The 23,450-nt window shown below is 39.0% G+C and overlaps 1 protein-coding gene across 2 annotated transcripts in view; it reads left to right on the forward strand.

Annotated features, from left to right (window-relative positions):
• The window catches only part of cdh13 (cadherin 13, H-cadherin (heart)), an 892,196-nt gene that overhangs the window by 669,763 nt on the left and 198,983 nt on the right, over nt 1-23,450 (forward strand). For both annotated transcript variants that reach the window (XM_061970208.1, XM_061970207.2), the window contains one exon: nt 21,556-21,696. In XM_061970208.1, the coding sequence (XP_061826192.1) occupies nt 21,556-21,696 (141 nt within the window). The remainder of the gene's footprint in view (nt 1-21,555; nt 21,697-23,450) is intronic.

Raw genomic sequence — 23,450 nt, forward strand, 5'->3', positions numbered from 1 at the left:
CCGCATGCGGCTCGAGATTCGTGTTTGCTGACCACCGGCTTAAAGCAACAACATGTGAAGATGTTGTGTTATTGTGTTGCAATACCAACTAGAAAATGATTGCGGAAATTTTGATGGGCCTGCTATCTGTGCCCTGGACATCTGGCCGTGGGTCGCTGGAAGCAGCCATACTTATTAGATGGTGCCGAGTGTCTGAATACGTGAGTTTTAGGTGTAACTGTACAAAAAAAGACACAGAGCTAGCCTAAAACAGTAGAATGTTTACATAAAAATGCTAACACTTAGCATGTGTGCTAACGATAGCATGATAACAGTCAGCATGTTTCATATACCAAGTTATACGACTCAAAGGTGTATGGATGCGGAAATAGAAAAAAAGTGTAAAAATGGATGAAAAAGTTAGCAAGCCTAAGTTAGCTTGCTAGCATGCTACAGTTTGCATGCTAACAGTTAACAAGTGTCACGTACCAACTTAGGTAGCAAAAGTAGCTCAAAAATGTTGCAAGCTAATGGTAACATGCTAACGTTAATATGGTAACAGTTAACAAGTGTCACATAGAGTGCTACGGGAAAGTATGGCTGAGCTACAAAAGGAGGTAATTTTGCCTTTTTGGAGCGTTCTGCTGGAAATATCCGCCATTATAAAGGTGCGTACCCATTCTAGTGGCCCATTTTTTTTTTTTAGCGTTTCCATGGTAACACTTAGCATGTGTGCTAACGATAGCATGATAACAGTCAGCATGTTTCATATACCAAGTTATACGACTCAAAGGTGTATGGATGCGGAAATAGAAAAAAAGTGTAAAAATGGATGAAAAAGTTAGCAAGCCTAAGTTAGCTTGCTAGCATGCTACCGTTTGCATGCTAACAGTTAACAAGTGTCACATACCAACTTAGGTAGCAAAAGTAGCTCAAAAATGTTGCAAGCTAATGGTAACATGCTAACGTTAATATGGTAACAGTTAACAAGTGTCACATAGAGTGCTACGGGAAAGTATGGCTGAGCTACAAAAGGAGGTAATTTTGCCTTTTTGGAGCGTTCTGCTGGAAATATCCTCCATTATAAAGGTGCGTACCCATTCTAGTGGCCCATTTTTTTTTTTTAGCGTTTCCATGGTAACACGAAATGGTCCCAATTCAAAGTACCGCCATCGGCACGAACAGCCCCTTTCCGGCGGTATAACATATGTGGGGGTTCGTTGGCCGGTTTGTCTCGTATTACCGTATTTTTCGGAGTATAAGTCGCACCGGAGTATAAGTCGCACCTGCCGAAAATGCATAATAAAAAAGGAAAAAAACATATATAAGTCGCACTATGAAAAAAGCTGCGATTTATAGTCCGAAAAATACGGTAAGTGTAAGAGAAATGTGCGGAACAAGTATAATAAAGTTTGAAGTATGAGCAATAATAATATGGGCTGCTTGCATTGCATTGCGCCCATTCACTGCTGCTTGCATTGCAGCAGGCCCATAATTATAATATCGCATCCAAAAAGGTGAAGGTCTTATTATGACTGTCTTGCCTCGACTGCGAGGTTCCGTTGGAAGAAGTAGCGCAGGAAGCTTTAGGCATAAACAGGAAAAGTGTTTCTTTTGGTATTGATACCGTCACTAGTTGCTTTTTCATATCACCGCGAGGATTTTTCTTCCAAGCCTTTTCATGTGTCGTCATTTGTCTGAGTTGAAAGGAAACTTGAAAAGCAGCCAATGATTTTGACGTGGAGCGCGAGCAAGAAAAGGCCGGAGGAGACAAGGCACTCCCTGCCAATGGGATCACGGCATCAAACCTCGGTAGAACGTTAATGCGGCATCCCACGTGGCAGCCTGTCGTCTCTCCGACTCATTTTCGTCTTGTCCTTTTCTCGCCGACCCGCCACTCCTGCCTTGCTTCCGCTCATCCCATTGTTTCCCCCTGCCTTGTGCGAGGATCACAGCCCCTTACTCAAGTGGCTTTGATGAATCCCTTTCAAGGCACCGCGTGGGAGTTGGAAATGTCATTCCCAGATCAGAATTCTCTCAAACAAGACCTGTCATATCATGCGGTGCGCTCAACTTCATTACCTCTCTTTGCTTTCTTATTGCCGTTCACAAACACTATTGCTGAATAACATCGGTGAAAATTGTTTTTATAGAGGACCTGGTGTCTAAAATAACACCTGGACTGACTCGTACGCAGTTATACTCAGCACACTTTGCTCCAAAAATCCAAACCAGTCATTTACACACACACACCGTATTTTCCGGACCATAGGGCGCACCGGGTATAAGGCGCACTGCCGATGATTTTCGATCTTTTTTTCATATAAAAGGTACACCGGATTATAGGGCGCATTAAAGGGGAACATTATCACCAGACCTATGTAAGCGTCAATATATACCTTGATGTTGCAGAAAAAAGACCATATATTTTTTTAACCGATTTCCGAACTCTAAATGGGTGAATTTTGGCGAATTAAACGCCTTTCTATTATTCGCTCTCGGAGCGATGACGTCACAATGTGACGTCACATCGGGAAGCAAGCCGACGAAATGGTCAGTTGTTTGTTCCGCACACTTTACCGACGAAAGCTATGCTACGACAGAGATGGCAAGAATGTGTGGATATCCTGCGACACTCAAAGCAGATGCATTTCCAACGATAAAGTCAAAGAAATCTGCCGCCAGACCCCCATTGAATCTGCCGGAGTGTGTGAGCTATTCAGGGACAAAGGACCTTGGTAGCACGGCAAGCAATGGCGGCAGTTTGTTCCCGCAGACGAGCGAGCTAAACCCCCTGGATGTCTTGGCTCACACCGCTTCTACCGTCCCTTATGCCACCGAAGATGATCAAGAGAAAAATATCGACCCTCGCTTCCCTGGCCTGCTGACATCAACTCCAAAACTAGACAGATCAGATTTCAGGAAAAGAGAGCGGATGAGGGTATGTCTACAGAATATATTAATTGATGAAAACTTTATTCATTACTCGCGGTTTTACGTAAATAATTATACATAAACTGTGTTTACCAATAATTTAGCTTAAAAACATTTATTTTTTTCAATCATTCGAGTACATTCGGGTAGTCTTGTGTAATGCAGTAGTTTGTGTCTATTTAGGTATGGTTAACCTGATGCATGTTGTTGCCAAATGTATTTCATATGCTGTAAACCTAGTTCATAGTTGTTAGTTTCCTTTAATGCCAAACAAACACATACCAATCGTTGGTTAGAAGGCGATCGCCGAATTCGTCCTCGCTTTCTCCCGTGTCGCTGGCTGTCGTGTCGTTTTCGTCGGTTTCGCTTGCATACGGTTCAAACCGATATGGCTCAATAGCTTCAGTTTCTTCTTCAATTTCGTTTTCGCTACCTGCCTCCACACTACAACCATCCGTTTCAATACATGCCTAATCTGTTGAATCGCTTAAGCCGCTAAAATCCGAGTCTGAATCCGAGCTAATGTCGCTATACCTTGCTGTTCTATCCGCCATGTTTGTTTGTATTGGCATCACTGTGTGACGTCACAGGAAAATGGACGGGTGTATATAACGATGGTTAAAATCAGGCACTTTGAAGCTTTTTTTAGGGATATCGCGTGATGGGTAAAATTTTGAAAAACACTTCAAAAAATAAAATAAGCCACTGGGAACTGATTTTTAATGGTTTTAACCCTTCTGAAATTGTGATAATGTTCCCCTTTAAAGGAGTCATATTATTATTTATTTTTTCTAAATTGAAAACACTTCCTTGTGGTCTACATCGCATGTAATGGTGGTTCTTTGGTCAAAATGTTGCATAGATGATGTTTTACAGATCATCTTCAAGTTGCTTTTTGACAGTCGCTTCCGGATGCGCCGTTTTGGGGCGGTTTTATTTACGTGGCTCACCTTCGGCAGCGTCTTCTCCCCGTCATCTTAGGTGTAGCGGTGTAGCGTGCAAGGACGGGAGTGGAAGAAGTGTCAAAAGATGGAGCTAACTGTTTTAGTTACATTCAGACTTTACTTCAATCAGCATCTTCTCATCCAGAAATAACAACACTGTAAATGTGTCCCGTGAAAAACTGTCCAACCGGAACTCTAATAACTAAAGTTCCTTGGGTGAATAATGTAAACTCACTACACCGGTTTGTTTTAGTGCTTTCATGGCGAATTTACTGACGGATATAAGTAAGAACTGTTACGTGCGGGGGGGTGCAGCTTGCTGCAAGGTTCGTTCCCCCGTGATGCAGACAGACCACTCCGGACAGGACGTGCAGGTAGGAACATGATTTATTCTCAGAACTCGAACAAGTACCAAAACAGAAAACAAGCCAGAGAAAAAATGTGCCGATCGCACTCGAAGCTAAGTCTAACACTTAGCATCGGCAAGAAGACAAAGAATACTCACGTAACTGTAGCATAAGCAAGCAATGAAGCCAGGCCGACTGACCGGCAAAGGCAGGCTTAAATAATGCCTCTGATTAGTGCTCGGGAAACAGGTGAGTGTCCCGAACACCAGTCAGAGGCAGGTGAAAATAATAAGTAACCATGGTAGCTAAAACAAACTCAAGGGTGCACAAAACAGGAACTGAGGGAGTCCAAAACTAACAGAAAATAACAAAACATGATCCGGGCCACGGATCATGACAAGAACGTTTCTCAGTTCGAACATTAAACATCTTGTCTTTGCAGTATATTCAATTGAATTTAAGATGAAAAGGATTTGCAAATCATTGTATTCTGTTTTTATTTACGACTTACACAACGTGCCAACTTCACTGGTTTTAGGTTGTGTACATAATGTGCCCTGTCATTGACTGGCTTCCTGTTGCTTATCTGCAAACCTAAACAAAACAAGCAGTATTGAAAATGAATGTATGAAGGGATAAAATGGGCAATTTGTTCACATATTCTAATCAAAATAAATCCAAAAGAATCTGAAAAATGAAGGTTTGACTGAGCCACGTATCTCAATCAACACTTTGCCAGTAGAATTCTAACACTTGGAAGGAAATCCCCACTTGGTATAACTCCAGAGTGGATGGGGCCATATTTTCCGGGCCAGGTTTTGGCAGACATGTTATAATTGAGTTGAGACTCGGGAAAGTCTCATTAAGATGTTGTCAGACTCCAGAAGAGACCACGCGCAATGTGTTTAGACACCACTGAGACTTCCAGCGTCCCAGAGCCCAGCTCTTCTCCAGCTGGAGGCCAAACGTGTACACAAGTGTATTTGTGTGGGTGTGTTTTTTTGGCAGTGTGCAATCGTGCATCACATTCACAGGTCTGTAGAGCACCATCTGCTTCCGCAGTGTTTGGTCAATCAAAAGCTTCTGAGGTTCACCAACTATGTGTGACAAACTATTGATAGGAACACCTGTTTATTGTCTAACACTCCCGCCAAGTTTCCCCCGGAGCAGGTGCTTTAATGGATATAATTCAGGAGACACCACGGACCTTCGGGCTTGGATTGTGTGAGTCCATAAACGGTGGTTAAAACGGTTTAAACTGTGGTCTGGCCTGTTAGGTCATTCAAAATGGATGATCTGTCATGTAGTAAAACTTGATATCAAATGTTACTATGCATCTCACGTTTTTTAAGCTCAAATACAATGTAAATGTCATGGCCTGTTGGCCGAATCATGGCTTGGTGTATGTTTAGTATTATCCATCCCATGTTCAATGCTAGTTTTGTTCCCCAGTTTATTTGGAACATGCCTGCATACAACATGATACATCACAATTTCCAGTTTCTCTATTCAACATGTTCGAAAAGGAGTAGGAAGAAGCAGATCTTATTTAATCCTACCCCTTTTCCTTTACATAGCAGTTGCTAAAACTTTTGTTCACTTCCTGTTCTCAATTTATTCACAATATACTCCATAAGTGATAAAAATAAATAAATAATAATTGGTGAAGTAAGTTATATTTCATATGGTGAGATGAGTAAGATTATCTTTAAATTGAATGGATGGATGAAATAAATTCAGAATGTTTATCATGGTTCTTCTTCTTTGTACTTTGTAAACACTTTAAGTTTGAAGAGTTTCTTGAAGTGGATCATATTTGTACATTGTTTGATTTCTTTGCTTAATCCATTCCATAATTTAATTCCACATACTGATATACTGAAGGTCTTAAGTGTTGTACGTGCGTACAAATGTTTTAAATAACATTTTTCTCTAAGATTATATTTGTCCTCTTTTGTTGAGAAGAATTGTTGTATATTATTGGGTAGCAGGTTATAGTTTGCTTTGTATCTAGCCCTGTCCTCTCCTTCCTGTTGTGTTTAGTCCAGGAGTATTCAGTTGTCTAATTAGTCAGTGTATTTAGTTCTCAGTTTGCTGTCTTGTCTTTGACCGCTCGTCATATATCTTTAAAGGGGAACATTATCACAATTTCAGAAGGGTTAAAACCATTAAAATTCAGTTCCCAGTGGCTTATTTTATTTTTCGAAGTTTTTTTCAAAATTTTACCCATCACGCAATATCCCTAAATAAAGCGTCAAAGTGCCTGATTTTAACCATCGTTATATACACCCGTCCATTTTCCTGTGACGTCACATAGTGATGCCAATACAAACAAACATGGCGCATAGAACAGCAAGGTATAGCGACATTAGCTTGGATGGTTGTAGTGTGGAGGCAGGTAGCGAAAACAAAATTGAAGAAGAAACTGAAGCTATTGAGCCATATCGGTTTGAACCGTATGCAAGCGAAACTGACGAAAACGACACGACAGCCAGCGACACGGGAGAAAGCGAGGACGAATTCGGCGATCGCCTTCTAACCAACGATTGGTATGTGTTTGTTTGGCATTAAAGGAAACTAACAACTATGAACTAGGTTTACAGCATATGAAATACATTTGGCAACAACATGCACTTTGAGAGTGCAGACAGCCCAGTTTTCATCAATTAATATATTCTGTAGACATACCCTCATCCGCTCTCTTTTCCTGAAAGCTGATCTGTCCAGTCCAGTTGGAAATGCATCTGCTTTGAGTGTCGCATGATATCCACACATGCTTGCCATCTCTGTCGTAGCATAGCTTTCGTCGGTAAAGTGTGCGGAACAAACGTCCAATTTCTTGCCACTTTCGCATCTTTGGGCCACTGGTGCAACTTGAATCCGTCCCTGTTCGTGTTGTTACACCCTCCGACAACACACCGACGAGGCATGGTGTCTCCAAGGTACGGAAAACAGTCGAAAAAACGGAAAATAACAGAGCTGATTTGACTCGGTGTTTGTAATGTGTTTGAGAAAATGGCGGATTGCTTCCCGATGTGACGTCACGTTGTGACGTCATCGCTCCGAGAGCGAATAATAGAAAGGCGTTTAATTCGCCAAAATTCACCCATTTAGACTTCGGAAATCGGTTAAGAAAATATATGGTCTTTTTTTCTGCAACATCAAGGTATATATTGACGCTTACATAGGTCTGGTTATAATGTTCCCCTTTAAGGCAGTTTCGCCCATTTGCCCATTCCACTTTGCAGCACCTCTTAAGCTCCATCGGGTTGTATGGTAGGCGTTGGTTTTGATCCAGGATGTCTCTGTAGATTGCTGCATTCATATTTCCCTCTAACCTGACTCGTCTCCCAGTTCCTGCCGCTGAAAACCATCCCCACAGCATGATGCTGCCACCACCATGCTTCACTATAGGGATGGTATTGGCCCGGTCCTCCAAACATGACACTTGGTATACATGCCAAATAATTCAATCTTTGTCTCATCAGACCACATAATTTTGTTTTTCATGGTCTGAGAGTCTTTCAAGTGCATTTTGGCAAACTTTTTACTGAGAAATGGCTTCTGTCTGGCCTCTATACAATAGAGGCCTTATTTGTGGATTGCTGCAGAGATGGTTGTCCTTCTAGAAAGTTGTCCTCTCCACAGAGGGATGCTGTCGCTCTGACAGAGTGACCATCAGGTTCTTGGTCGCCTTCCTGACTAGACTAAGATGAATACAGCAATGTACAGAGACATCCTGGATGAAAACCAACACTTCCCATCCAACCTGATAGAGTTTGATAGGGGCTGCAAAGAGGAATGGGCGAAACTGCCCAAAGAGAGGTGTGCCAAGCTTGTGGCATCGTATTGAAAAATACTTTAGGCTATAATTGCTGCCAAAGGTGTATTACCAAAGTACAAAAGCTGTGAATATTTATGTACATGTGACTTTTAAATTTTTTTATTTTTGATCAATTTGCAAAACATGTTTAAAAAAAACTTTTCACATTGTCATTATGGGGTTTTTGTCTGGAGAAAGTTGAAGACACAAATTTGTTTTTGTAGTAAGGCTGTAACATAACAAATGTGAAAAATGGAAGCGCTGCTAATACTTTCCAGATGCACTCTTATAAAGCAACAAGCACATTCATGATTACATGTAATTAGCTCATTTTAGTATTACCTTAACTTTGTTGGTCGCATTGATTTCACAGAGCGCATAGCAACATCAACATAGAGATGACTTTCTGTGTTTACTACCACTAAATGCAGACTTTGTGAGAATCTTGGAGGGTTATCAAGCTATTTTATTTGGTACGTAGTGTAATGATAAGTGTGACCAGTAGATGGTAGTCACACATAAGAGATACGTGTGGACTGCAATATGACTCAAGTAAACAACACCAAAATTGCATATGTTCAATTGAAAATATAGATTATTACACACGGCGCTAAAAAATCTATCAAAATGTTTTAGTACGACTTTGGTAAACTATGAAGCCGCACCGCTTGATGGATTATACTGTGCTTCAACATACAAGTATTATTATAAGGTAAGACATTATCTGGCGTTTTGTTTAACAATATTATGCAAAAGCAACTTTTCTTACCTTCTAGTACCTGCTGATCTGTATTTGGGATCTGCATAAGTCCTGAAAAATTGTGTACGTCCGCCTTTGTAGTCCGTGATGACACCGTAGTCTATAAGCTTCTTCTTTTTCTCTACCTTCTTGTTATGGGACATTTATCCTCTGCTGTTGCCATTTCTAATATAAAGTAGTGTAAAGTTCTTACTTATATATGTCAGTAAACTTGCCATGAAAATGTTAAAACTTGCCATGAAAATGTTAAAACATACCGGTGTAGTGAGTTTACATTATTCACCCAAGGAACTTTAGTTATTAGAGAGTTCCGGTCAAACGGTTTTTCACGGGACACATTTACGGTGTTGTTGCACTAGTGAGCCACGGATGAGGAGATGCTGCTCCGTTATTGATTTAAGTAAAGTCTGAATGTCATTAAAACAGTTAGCTCCATCTTTTGACACTTCTTCCACTCCCGTCCTTGCACGCTACTCCGCTACAATAAAGATGACGAGAAAATACGCTGCCGAAGGTGAGCCACGTAAATAAGACCGCCCACAAAACGGCGCATCCGGAAGCAACTGTCAGAAAGCTACTTGAAGATGATCTGTAAAACATAATGTTTGCAACATTATGATCAAAGAACCACCATCACATGTTATGTAGACCACAAGGAAGTGTTTTACATTTTGAAAAACATACCGGTAATAATAATATGACTCCTTTAATGCGCCTTATAATCTGCTGCGCCTTATATATGAAAAAAGATTGAAAATAGACCATTCATCGGCAGTGCGCCCTATGGTCCGGAAAATACGATGTTTAAAACGCACCGACACAGTATACATATGTGCTTGACTCACAATTGTGGATGATGGGCATAATTCCAAAAAAGTGTAGTTTACCTTTAAGAGACAAAATAATGATGTTGCTCCTCAGCATGTCATTTAGGTAAATAGTGCCTGATTGCTCTGAGTTTCTCGCTGGTGTATTCATCAATACGAGACTGAAGGTGTCTGATGGTCGATTGTTCAATCTGCCTTTTTTGCGAGAGGGTGATTGAGGTCACAACAGTTTGCCATTAAACACTGTCATTAGCATGATGAGGCAGACAGGCTTTTTGCAAAGACAAAAAGAAATGCATATTTTAAGTGGACGTCGTTCTTAAAAAATGCAATCAATACCAATTGAGTGTTTTTTGACTGTGTTTCCATTGTAAGAAGTCCGTAAACCAAGCAAGGCTGATTGCCGCAACATAAATGTCGGGCAAGGCATCTTGGTTTTAAAGGCCTCGTGAAAAGCTTCTCACTATAAGTTTTAATAGAAAAATAAAACAAGCAACAGATTCCTGTGATTACTTTCAACATATAATAAAACTTGTTATACCGAGGCCATGCTTTACAACAATAGAGTGCTCGGTATAATATTGCAATTTCCCAAGATGTGAAATGTGCTGGGTGGTGCCATTTCTTTAAGGGACACTTTTATTTTCCCTGCGCTCTAAAAACAGCAAATGTGACATCTCCACATTACCTTAACACTCTGCCTGTTATTACAGGTGCAAATATTAAAATTAACGACGCGGAAACCAAGGAAGCTTGTTAGGGAGATTGTACTGAAGGTCTATTATTCAAAATCGACGTTTTCAGTGATGTTCTAACAGTAAACATGTCCCGAGAGATTGTTCATGGCCTCCAAATGTGAGGATCATTTGTCATCGCCCTCGATTGTTTGCTCTACTTTTGAGAGGAGAGGCGTTTTCATGAAGTGAATGGAAAACCCCCTTCCTTGTGGACACGACCAACCCTTTTGTCCCAGATGAGCCTGTCCCGTGAATAGACTTAGACTTAGACTTCCTTTTTATTGTCCTTCAAATTTTAACTTTATAGTGCAGATAAGAACGAAATGTTGTTGCATTAGCTCGTTGTAGTGCAGGATAAAAGAGCAATAAGGTGCAGATATAAATAAATAGATTACTGTACAGATAAATATATTGCACTTTTGCATATGCATCCACGTTTATGGATGTATATAGTCTTTTTATTCCAGCCAGTTAATCCGTTTTGGGGGGGATTTGAGGGGATTACCCTTCAATTCACCCACCAGATCACCCACCACTTCATGGAAGACAGTTTTGTAAAAAAAAAAAAAAAAAAAAAAAAAGTAGGCTTCGCTACGCATCTTGAAATAAAGCATGTAACATATTTTTTGGACTGTAAGGCGCAGTTAAAATCATTTCATTTTCTCAAAACTTCTACAGTGCGCCTAAGGTACGGAATAATTTTGGTTGTGCTGACCGACCTCGAAGCAATTTTATTTGGTACATGGTGAAATGATAAGTGTGACCAGTAGATGGCTGTCACACATAAGAGGTACGTGTAGACTGCAATATGACTCAAGTAAACAACACCAAAATTGTATATGTTCCATTGAAAATATAGATTATTACACGCGGCGCTAAAAAATCTATCAAAATGTTTTAGTACGACTTTGGTAAGCTATGAAGCCGCACCGCTTGATGGATTGTACTGTGCTTCATACAAGTATTATTATGGTGTGTGTATAAGGTAAGACATTATCTGGTGTCGGGTTTGGTTTTGAAATCGGATTGCATTGTTATGGTATTGCTGTGTATTGTTTTGTTGGATTGATTAATTAAAAAAAATAATAATAATAATAATTAAAAATAAAAATTAAAATACATAAAGAAAAAATTAAAATCGATTTTTTTTTTTAAATGAGAATCGAATATGAATCGCACAACGTGCGAATCGCGATTCGAATTTGAATCGATTTTTTCCCACACCCCTTGTAAATATTATTACTTCTGTCATTTATATTCACTGACAAAAGACACCGATATTTTGACACAAACACAATTTTATTGTCAAAATGTCATCCAGGAATATTTGTTTAATGTTTTACTATAATGCATGTCATTTATTTGATCAATGACTTTAGATAGTTGTATCAAAAGTCCAGTCAGGGTGTATTTGGAAGTGAAATTTGTCAGTGAGAATAATAGTATGAGTGTCTCATCTTTGCAAATGTGCATTGGTTATGGTTATGATCATTGGCGTTGTTAGGCCTATTTTAGGGGGGCTCAAGCCCCCCTAAAATATTCTTAAGCCCCCCTAAATAATTTGGTGTTTTTTTGTTTTTTTTTACAAATAAATGCCGACATATTCATTATAAAGTGGCCCAAATATGAGTTTAAATAAATAATCATATAACCTGTTATTATCCACTCAGTTTCCCCTCACTTCGTAGCGTAAGGTAGAGAGCCCCTTACGTGCGTCGGTATCCAATCCATTCCACTTGTTCATATAGAAAATGCCCACATCACTCAAATTCCAGCCCGCATTTTCTCTGCGACCTTGCTTGCGGTCCTGCAGGTGTACGAAGCACATTATCTTCCTTTACAATGAGTGAAGCTGCACAAAACCTTGTGTGTGCAATTGTAAATCATTTATTTTTTAAGTTTTGTGTTTCTTGTAGAATCTATATAAAGTAATATACATAAGCCTATTGTTAAAATAATGAAAAAAACATCATTAAATATATTTGTTTTATTGTATTGTTACATTAATAGCTGTTTTGTTATTATAGGATGGCTTGTTAAACATTTAATAGGATTTTCAGAGGGAGGAAAAACCAAGACATTTAATATAAAATGTAAGATGAATAAATACATAAAAAGAAAAAGAAAATATATGGTTAAAAGCCATCGTCCCGGGGAGCATTTCATTTCGTCCCGTGCATTTAAAAAAAATAATAATAATAACAATGAATAATTTCTAAGTCTTTGTTAGCCGTTTGTGAAGTTTTGTGCTCGTGCGTAACATTCGCTCGCATCCTGTGCATCTCCTGGGGGCAAAGCCCCCCCTGTCCTTAAAAGCTAGTGACGCCCCTGGTTATGATTATGGTGTTAGTTCATTTTGAACATGCATACAATTACAATATGATACATCACTTAAATACAGTTTTTCATGACAGCATATCCAAAAAGGAGTAGAAATAAGCAGATCTTGTTTATTCCTACCTTTGTTTTGTTTTGTTTCTACTCATTCTGTAACACAACCACAAATAAATCAATCATTTACAATCAATCATTTACAAAGTAGCTAATAAAGCTTTCAACTACTTTGTTCATATTGTTTTATATTATCAATATTATCAATAAAACACGCACACAATGACAATCACAGTGTCCTGTCATTATGCTTGGCATTGTGATTTTTGGATATTAAAGTTAAAGTACCAATGATTGTCACACACACACTCTAGGTGTGCCGAGATTATTCTCTGCATTTGACCCATCACCCTTGATCACCCCCTGGGAGGTGAGGGGAGCAGTGGGGAGCAGTGGGCAGCAGCGGTTGCTGCGCCCGGGAATCATTTTTGGTGATTTAACCCCCAATTCCAACCCTTGATGCTGAGTGCCAAGCAGGGAGGGTCCCATTTTTTTATAGTCTTTGGTATGACTCGGCCGGGGTTTGAACTCACAACCTACCGATCTCAGGGCGGACACTCTAACCACTAGGCCACTGAGTATAATCTCATGCTATGCATTGTATCTAGTTTATTAGGATTCAAGAAGTCATTGTTGAAGTCTTTACATAAGAAAATTACTTTTTGACTGATTTTGGTGAAGGTTGTCTTCATCCACTCCTCAAACGAACATTTATATACATATATGGGTGTATACTGTAGCTACAGTATACAGTATACCGGGGGTCAGCATCGCGCAGGTCTCGAGCCATGCAGCTCTTTAGCGCCGCCCTAGTGGCTCCCTGGAGCTTTTTCAAAAATGTTTGAAAATGGAAAAAGATGGGGAAAAAATATATTTTTTGTTTTAATGTGGTTTCTGTAGGAGGATGAACATGACACAAACCTCCATAATTGTTAGAAATCCCACTGTTTATATTAAACATTGCTTCGGTGATTCGAGTATTTGATTAGGGACGTTTTGTCTTTCTAATTTCGGCGGTCCTTGAACTCACCATAGTTTGTTTACATGTACAAATTTTTCCGACGCTGCCAGAGAATGACGTGTTTTATGCCACTCCTTCTACGTCTCTTTTTGTCCACCAAATGTTTTATGCTGAGCGTGAATGCACAAACGTGAGCTTTGTTGATTTTAGTGACTTGTTGGAGGCATATTTGGTCAGTGCATGACTGCAAGTAATATGCTATTTAGGCTAGCTATATGTACATAATGCATCATTACGCCTCATTTATATGTATATTTAATTTAATTTAATTACCTTTACTTATGTCCTTTGTGTATTAAATGTATATTTGCATGTCTCATGACACATTATCAGTATGTAATATTGGCTGCACTTCTGATAGTTGTTTGTGTGCCATGTTGTTCCAGACCACAGCAAATGTTACCCAGCTTGCCAAAGATTGTAATAAAATCCATTAGAAGAAGACAGCCTGTCGTTTCCTTTAACTTGGACACACACATCTATACCTTTGGCAATTCTAAGCCAGTCATTTCCAGGAGTTCTCGCACTCTGTGAGAAGCCTCTGTTTTACTAATGTTTTCCAATGATTTAAAATGTGTCGAAAAAATATTACATTTCAACATCTGTGTCAACGAAGAGTTGCGTCAGCCTGCATACAACACAGCCATTTTGAAAGTAGACTAACATAGGTAATATATACACTTACATCATGTTTTCCCTTTATTACACGACTTATATAAGGCGTTTAAATTTTTGCAGTTTCAGACAGATATTTGTATTTTTGATCCAATATGGCTCTTTCAACATTTTGGGTTGCGGACCCCTGGTATATACATATAGTTGATCTGTATGTTTTTGCTTTTTTAATGGTGTTTTCAATGGTTATGCATTGTTAGATATTATTAATAGCATATGACATGTTTTTTACCACTTTGTAGTTCAGTTTCTTCATCATGTACACTGCTACTCCGCTGTTCTAGTTGGTTCTGTCGATGCAACTTAGTTCATATCCGATCACTGACCTGATAACCATTCAAACAATCCACATTGCATGTATGTTCAAAATAAGTTGTGTGATTAATCTGTGTTTGTACAAGATTAATGCAATATTTTTTGCTGATTGACAGCCCTGATATGTACCATGCATGATTGTAAGATACATCCTCAGATATATCTTACAATGAGAGATATGATGTGTATCATGCATCCTTGTTTAAGATGCAGGCAGTGAAAGGAAATTAGTTACTAATTTATTGTAATGAATTAATAGAAAACACAAGTTAGCCTTAGCTAGTAGGGCTATGCAGTATATCAATCAATCAGTCAAATCTTACTTATATAGCCCTTAATCACGAATGTCTCAAAGCTAATATAGTTAATACCGGTATATTTGAGAAAGCGGTAAATATTTGAGATAATACCACCATACCATATATAATTTGATGTGCCTTTGTTACGGCCGTTAGCAGCGGTGTAATTATATTAGAAATTACTAGAGATGTCCGATAATATCGGCCGACAAATGCGTTAAAATGTAATATCGGAAATTATCGATATTATAAATTATTATATAAATTATATTATAAATATTATAAAACACAAGATAAACTTACAATTAATGCACCAACCCAAAAAACCTTCCTCCCCCATTCACACAAAAGGGTTGTTTCTTTCTGTTATTAATATTCTGATTCCTACATTATATATCAATATATATCAATACAGTCTGCAAGGGATACAGTCCGTAAGCACACAGGATTGTGTGTGCTGCTGGTCCACTAATAGTACTAACCTTTAACAGTTAATTTTACTCATTTTCATTCATTACTAGTTTCTATGTAACTGTTTTTATATTGTTTTACTTTCTTTTTTATTCAAGAAAATGTTTTTAATTTATCTATCTTATTTTATTTTATTTTTAAAAAAGTACCTTATCTTCACCATACCTGGTTGTCCAAATTAGGTATAATAATGTGTTAATTCCACGACTGCATATATCGGTTGATATCGGTATCGGTAATTAAAGAGTTGGACAATATCGGAATATTGGATATCGGCAAAAAGCCATTATCGGACATCCCTAGAATTTATATTACTTTTTGGGTTAAGTAACGAGTAACTATAATGTATTAGCATTGATTACTTTTATAAGTAATTGTCAGAACTCTGATATTAACAGTAATGTGATGTTGAGTTTAAATTAAACACTTCGTTTAAAATACCGTTCTATATCTTATTTTGCAATACAACCTAAAAATATCGGGATATCAGTAATGCTCAAAATCGCCCAGCCTTAGCTTCACCAGAAGCTTCCTGTTTGCGTATTTGACTACAGGCTTGTGGGGAATGAAGTACAGCAATACAAGGAGAATAGTGTGGATTTTTGTCCACTCGCTTATAGAGCATAATTTTCAAGTGTATGCACTAGTTCAAGAGGAAATCCATTTTAAGGACTGCAGAATGACAGAAAGACTTAATTTAAGGTGTAAGCAAAAAATGTGTCTCTTTGTTATGCCGTCTCTGTTTTGTATTAATAAATAAACAACTACGGGTTTTCAGGTTATGTAGAGGAAAAACTGCAACTACTCGCAAAAACTGTAATGATTAAATTTAATTCATTAAAATCTAGTGATACATGTTAAATTGGGCTTTGGGTCCGCAAATCCATTATGGAGTGTGTTTGGGAGGAGAAACAATCTGTTGAAACATAATAAGGCATTCATTAAATCAACTATTGCAAGAGTAAATGACTTGTGAGTCTGTGTTATCTCTGGTAGTTGGGATTAATCTGGTCTTTGCAGCGTAATGGAGAGGGATGTTTTACTGGCTTCTCGGATTACCTGCATCAGCAGTTTCTGTGAGAGGATGATGTTTCTTTGCTGGGTTAGAGTCGGGACATTCTGCGGATGTAATGGGTTTCAGCATACAAGGGGAGGCGATACATTACATTTTTACTGCCATTTTTACAGTGAATGTTTTTATAACTAGTGTTGTGGGGCGATAATTCAGGATTGTACTGCATATTATAAAACCAATATGAGTCTGTGTCTTTTGGGAAATGTTGTCTCTCCAGACTGAAGTAGAGGTGTTGAGAATTGTAAGGTAAGAAGTTTGATCTGATTTGATCGCATCCCAAGATAGGTAATTTTAGTTGAGTTCTGACACGCCTGTTCTTGACAATCAATTAAAAAAGCATTAAAAACTTAATGATCCCTTGCATAAACAGTTGCTAATGTAATAGAGCCCATATATCGCATACAACAGCGTAACTTTAAGGAGTGGAAGAAGGAAGGACATGAATGTTCAGAACAATTTGAAATGTGGAATCGTCAGACCACAGAACAATTATCCACTTTGCATCAGTCCATCTTAGATGGCGGCGTTTCTGGGGTGTTGTTGATAAATGGCTTTCGCTTTGCACAGTAGAGTTTTAACTTGCACTTACAGATGTAGCGACCAACAGTAGTTACTGACAGTGGTTTTCTGAAGTGTTCCCGAGCCCATGTGGTGATATCCTTTACACACTGATGTCGGTTTTTGATGCAGTACCGCCTGAGGGAATCGAAAGTCACAGGCATTCAATGTTGGTTTTCGGCCTCGCAGTGATTTCTCCAGATTATCTGAACCTTTTGATGATATAACGAACCGTAGATAGTGAAATCCCTAAATTCCTTGCAATAGCTCGTTGAGAAATGTTGTTCTTAAACTGTTCGTCAATTTGCTCACGTATTTGTTCACAAAGTGGTAACCCTCGCCCCATCCTTGTTTGTGAATGACTGAGCATTTAATGGAAGCTGTTTTTATACCCAATCATGGCACCCACCTGTTCCCAATTAGCCTGTTCACTTGTGGGATGTTCCAAATGAGCTAACATTTGCAAAAAAGTAACAAAGTTTTCCAGTCTATTCAATTGAATATAGGTTGAAAATAATTTGCAAATCATTGTATTCTGTTTTTATTTGCGATTTACACAACGTGCCAACTTCACTGGTTTTGGGTTTTGTAGTACAAAACATGCATCAAATTAAATTTAAGTTTAAATTAAAAAAAAGTATAAAAATCGGTTCATATAAATAAAAAAGATAAATAATAAAAACATTTGTATTGCAGAAAGCTCAAAATAGAATTCTCAATTTAGCCAGTTTTGGCGCTGCAAATGTTAGCAGCATTGGCCTCAGCTGCCGTTCTAACAATAGTCACATTTTAACAACGACCTCATGCTATAAGTTAGCCTATTCGTGAAAAAAACAGATCAAACTTACAGTTCCCACATCTGTACTGTAGCTGACTGATGGACTATTCAGCTCCATGCTTTATTTCAAGGTGTGTAGCAAAGCCTGTTTTTTTTTTTTACAAATTGACTGTCCTTCATATATTGCTGGATGTTTACCCTGGGGGTTGTGGGAGGGTCATCTCGCTATGAGCATTTTAAAGGCGTTATTATTTTCAATGAGACTTTCCGTTCATGACATCGAGTGCCCATAAGTGAGGGTTATGATGATTTGTCAAACATTTTACACATATGCCTGGTACTTTGTCACTTAAAAGTATGGTTTGCATATTAGAGGACTTTTGCCAATGCTCAGGTTTGGTATAACACTAATTGGTACATTGTATTACTTTCATTGTAGTTTCTGTCACTTGAGTGTTGAAAAATACACCACAAACACGTCCATAAACAAGTATTATATTATGTACCGTAATACATAAACTAAAAACTGGTTTAGATATGCAGACTAATGTGTACATAATACAGATGCATTATGTGTGTGTAACTGTGGCAAGATAACACATAGATGCAGGAGACCAGAAAAAAGTGCAAATAACACATATTTAATATGATTTACTATGACTACAGTATCTGTAAGAATTAGAGATGTTTGCAAATGAGTTCAGTTATTCAAAAGGCTCTTTTAAGTAAAGGTTGAGACCCGATTCGCAGTAGAGAGCCCTTCGTTTTTAAGCCCCATGACTGGACTGGAGTCCCGCTGACTGAAAACAAATACAGACCTTGCCAAAGTCGCAAGAAACACAGCAACATTTGAATATACTTTTCTGGTTTATTATTTAGTTTTGGATTTGTTAAGTAGCCTCGTTTAGGTGTGCAGTGTGAACAAAATCTGTAGATTTTAAGTTGAAAACAGGCAGATCCGTCACCACATTTTTATCGTAAAATATACAGTGGATTTTGCACTAAAATACTGTATTTTCATTTTTATCTGCAAAATCTGCCAGTTTTTGTTTTTTTTAGCCATAAAATCTACAGTCGTTTTTACAGTGAGTCACTGTAAATTGAACAGGCTTCCGATAGTACCATGTACTGTAGCAGTGTTTATTTCACAGACGAATCATATTAGTTATTCTTCCACTGTTATTTTAAATGTTCATTAATATCCATAGTTGATTTTACAGTCCATCCATCCATCCATCTTCTTCCGCTTATCCGAGGTCGGGTCGCGGGGGCAGCAGCCTAAGCAGGGAAGCCCAGACTTCCCTCTCCCCAGCCACTTCGTCCAGCTCTTCCTGTGGGACCCCGAGGCATTCCCAGGCCAGCCGGGAGACATAGTCTTCCCAACGTGTCCTGGGTCTTCCCCGCGGCCTCCTACCGGTCGGACGTGCCCTAAACACCTCTATAGGGAGGCGTTCGGGTGGCATCCTGACCAGATGCCCGAACCACCTCATCTGGCTCCTCTCGATGTGAAGGAGCAGCGGCTTTACTTTGAGCTCCTCCCGGATGGCAGAGCTTCTCACCCTATCTTTAAGGGAGAGCCCCGCCACCCGGCGGAGGAAACTCATTTCGGCCGCTTGTACCTGTGATCTTGTCCTTTCGGTCAAAACCCAAAGCTCATGACCATAGGTGAGGATGGGAACGTAGATCGACCGGTAAATTGAGAGCTTTGCCTTCCGGCTCAGCTCCTTCTTCACCACAACGGATCGATACAGCGTCCGCATTACCGAAGACGCCGCACCGATCCGCCTGTCGATCTCACAATCCACTCTTCCCTCACTCGTGAACAAGACTCCGAGGTACTTGAACTCCTCCACTTGGGGCAAGATCTCCTCCCCAACCCGGAGATGGCACTCCACCCTTTTCCGGGCGAGAACCATGGATTCAGACTTGGAGGTGCTGATTCTCATCCCAGTCGCTTCACACTCAGCTGCGAACCGATCCAGTGAGAGCTGAAGATTTTACAGTCCATTACTGTAAATGGAAAATGTTACCACATTTATTTTTACACTAAAATGCTGGCAACTGAGCTCCCTGTCATGTCTGTGTAATCATGTTTTGTTTTAGTCATGTTTTGTTTAGTTATTGGACTCTGTAGTTTCTGGCTTTTCACTCCCTTGTCTTGTTTCCATGATTACCCATTAGTTTCACCTGTTTCACGTTTGGACTCATTGTGCACTCTTGTTCGTCACCATAGCAACCCATTAGTTTTCACCTGTCACGTCACGCACCTGTTTCACGTTTTGAGTCACGCACCTGTTTTCGTTAATCATGTCTGTAGTATTTAAGTTCATTGTTTTCAGTTTGTCTTTCTGGTGACATCCTGCATTCATACCCCTGTCACACTCTGTCTACCTCTGCGCACTTCATGCCTTGTCCAAGTAAGTTTTTTCTATTAATGCCACAGTTAGTGTTTTTGTTTAAATGTTCACAGTTTTTTGCCCACGTGCAAGTCTTTTTGTTTTGTTAGTCAAGTTTGTACTTCCGCCGTGAGCGCGCTTTTTGTTCCTTTGAGTGTTATAAATAAATATGTATTTACCTTCACGCCATGACCAGTCCAGCTTTACTTGCATCTCGGGAAAACAAATACACAATAGTCCACGTCTTGACACTCCCAGTATTTTATTGTATAAAGAACTGCCTTGTTTTTACAGTGTAATAATAATAATAATGATAATAATAATTGTCTCCGAGGAGAAATTTATCTTGGACATCAAGACAGCGTTTTACATACAAAGATACATACATATATACCGTATTTTTCGGAGTATAAGTCGCACCGGAGTATAAGTCGCACCTGCCGAAAATGCATAATAAAAAATAAAAAAATATATATAAGTCGCACTGGAGCCCGGCCAAACTATGAGAAAAAACTGCGACTTATAGTCCGAAAAATACGGTACTATACCTACTAGGTAGACGAAGACTATTTTTAATTTAATTTTCAATTCAGAATGTTATATTGTGCTTATTGTCATTTTAGTTTTCATACAGAGAGTATTTTAGTTGCATTATTTGTAGGCTGTATGTTTTCCTGTATGGTTGACATGCATGCTGTAGAAAGTGTTATACTCAAGATGATCAACCTTTTGGTTATTTTTAGCCCCTGTAGTTCTTATTGTGCCACAAAAATTCTTATGTGGGGGAAAATTCAGAATAATGACTCCACTGACAAAGCATGGAATGTTTTCAATGAAAACACAATCTAAATAAAAATTATAATATTTTATAATATTTTACAAGTTGATAAAATTGAGAATTATTCCGATCTACAACTTTTCTTATAACTGCTACCAGTGATCATTTCCTTGAATGAAAATAAGTAACTTGCGAAAATAATTCTAAAAAAATATAAATATAACAAGTCATTCTTTTCAATAGGTTCAAAGACATATTGAATAGAATGACTTGTAATATTTTTTGTTTAGGAATTTGTGTTGAAGATCCAGATCCCTTTAGAAATACATAAATCCCATGCCTTTCTAGTAAGAATGTAGCTGGATTATTAATTATTGAAACGCGCTTGCAATCTGGGTCGCATGTTGAGGTAGCAAATGTTCTAACCTAGATACAACTGTTTTCCAGACGCTGCCAACCACGACGTATGAGCTAGAAATTGTGGCCAAGGACATGGCAGGAAGTGAAGTGGGCCTGACAGGAACAGCCACTGCAACCATTACCATCACAGACAAGAACGACCATGCCCCTGAGTTCACACACCCCCTGGTGAGAAATCCTTCTTCTCTAATTCTTTTGCAGGGTTTTTTTTCCCCCTCGTATCCTCCTTTCGCTCAGGCGGTTGCAGAAACAGCCTGTGAGAAATGTTCGGCTTCCCATGCAAGGAGGTTTGTTTTCGAGCTCGGCTCGAGCTGGCTGATGAACGCCGTATAAAAGATGTCCTGATAAACAATATTGAAAGACGTTTAGTCATTTTTGTGGTCATCATGTGAAAAACTAAAACTTTAAGCATACCAGTGCTCTGAGACGTTATTCTATGATGTAAAGCAGGGGGTGTCAGACTCATTTTAGCTCAGGGGCCACATGGAGGAAAATCTATTCCCAAGTGGGCCGGACTGGTGGCATGATAACTTAAAAGTAAAGACAACTTCAGATTGTTTTCTTTGTTAAAAAAAAATCCCAAGCACAATCTGAAAATGTACAAGTCATAATGTTGTTGATTTTTTTTTTTTACACACAGTAGTTAATAGTATTCTATCTTCATTCCTCGTTATTTATGCTTTCTGAATAAATGATGTGATAATGTTCATCAGTCAAATACGTGGAATTGAGTCGGGCAGAGTTTTAAAATGCTCTAATTAGTGTTAATTTTTAATCTATCAGAATATGAAATGAATACTAATATCCATACATTTTTTACCGCTTGTACCTTTCTGGGTCGCGGGGGATTACCGTATTTTTCGGACTATAAGTCGCAGTTTTTTTTATAGTTTGGCCAGGCTCCAGTGCGACTTATATATGTTTTTTTCCTTCTTTATCATGCATTTTCGGCAGGTGCGACTTATACTCCGAAAAATACGGTAATACTAATATCAAAAACTAATTACAGGATGTTATTAATATAATTTACTCGTTTTTCTCAACTGATTCTAACAAATTAGGTTTATTCTGCACATACACTATATTGCCAAAAGTATTTGGCCACCTGCCTTGACTCACATATGAACTTGAAGTGCCATCCCATTCCTAACCCATAGGGTTCACTATGATGTCGGTCCACCTTTTGCAGCTATTACAGCTTAAACTCTTCTGGGAAGGCTGTCCACAAGGTTGCGGAGTGTGTTTATAGGAATTTTCCACCATTCTTCCAAAAGCGCATTGGTGAGGTCACACACTGATGTTGGTCGAGAAAGCCTGGCTCTCAGTCTCCGTTCTAATTCATCCCAAAGGTGTTCTATCGGGTTCAGGTCAGGACTCTGTGCAGGCCAGTCAAGTTCATCCACACCAGACTCTGTCATACATGTCTTCATGGACCTCGCTTTGTGCACTGGTGCACAGTCATGTTGGAAGAGGAAGGGTCCCGCTCCAAACTCTGCCCACAAGGTTGGGAGCAAAATGTTTTGGTATCCTGGAGCATTCAAAGTTCCTTTCACTGGAACTAAAGGGCCAAGCCCAACTCCTGAAAAACAACCCCACACCGTAATTCCTCCGCTGACCCCTCTCTGTCAATTTACGTGGCCTACCACTTTGTGGCTGAGTTGCTGTTGTTCCCAAACTCTTCCATTTTCTTACAATAAAGCCGACAGTTGACTTTGGAATATTTAGGAGCGAGGAAATTTCACGACTGAATTTGTTGCAAAGGTGGCATCCTATGACAGTTCCACGCTGGAAATCACTGAGCTCCTAAGAGCGGTCCATTCTTTCACAAATGTTTGTAGAAACATTCTCCATGCCTAACTGCTTGATTTTATACACCTGTTGCCGGGCCAAGTGATTAGGACACCTGATTCTCATCATTCGGA

This window comes from Nerophis lumbriciformis, linkage group LG10, assembly GCF_033978685.3.
Source record: "Nerophis lumbriciformis linkage group LG10, RoL_Nlum_v2.1, whole genome shotgun sequence".
Taxonomy (NCBI): Eukaryota; Metazoa; Chordata; class Actinopteri; order Syngnathiformes; family Syngnathidae; genus Nerophis; species Nerophis lumbriciformis.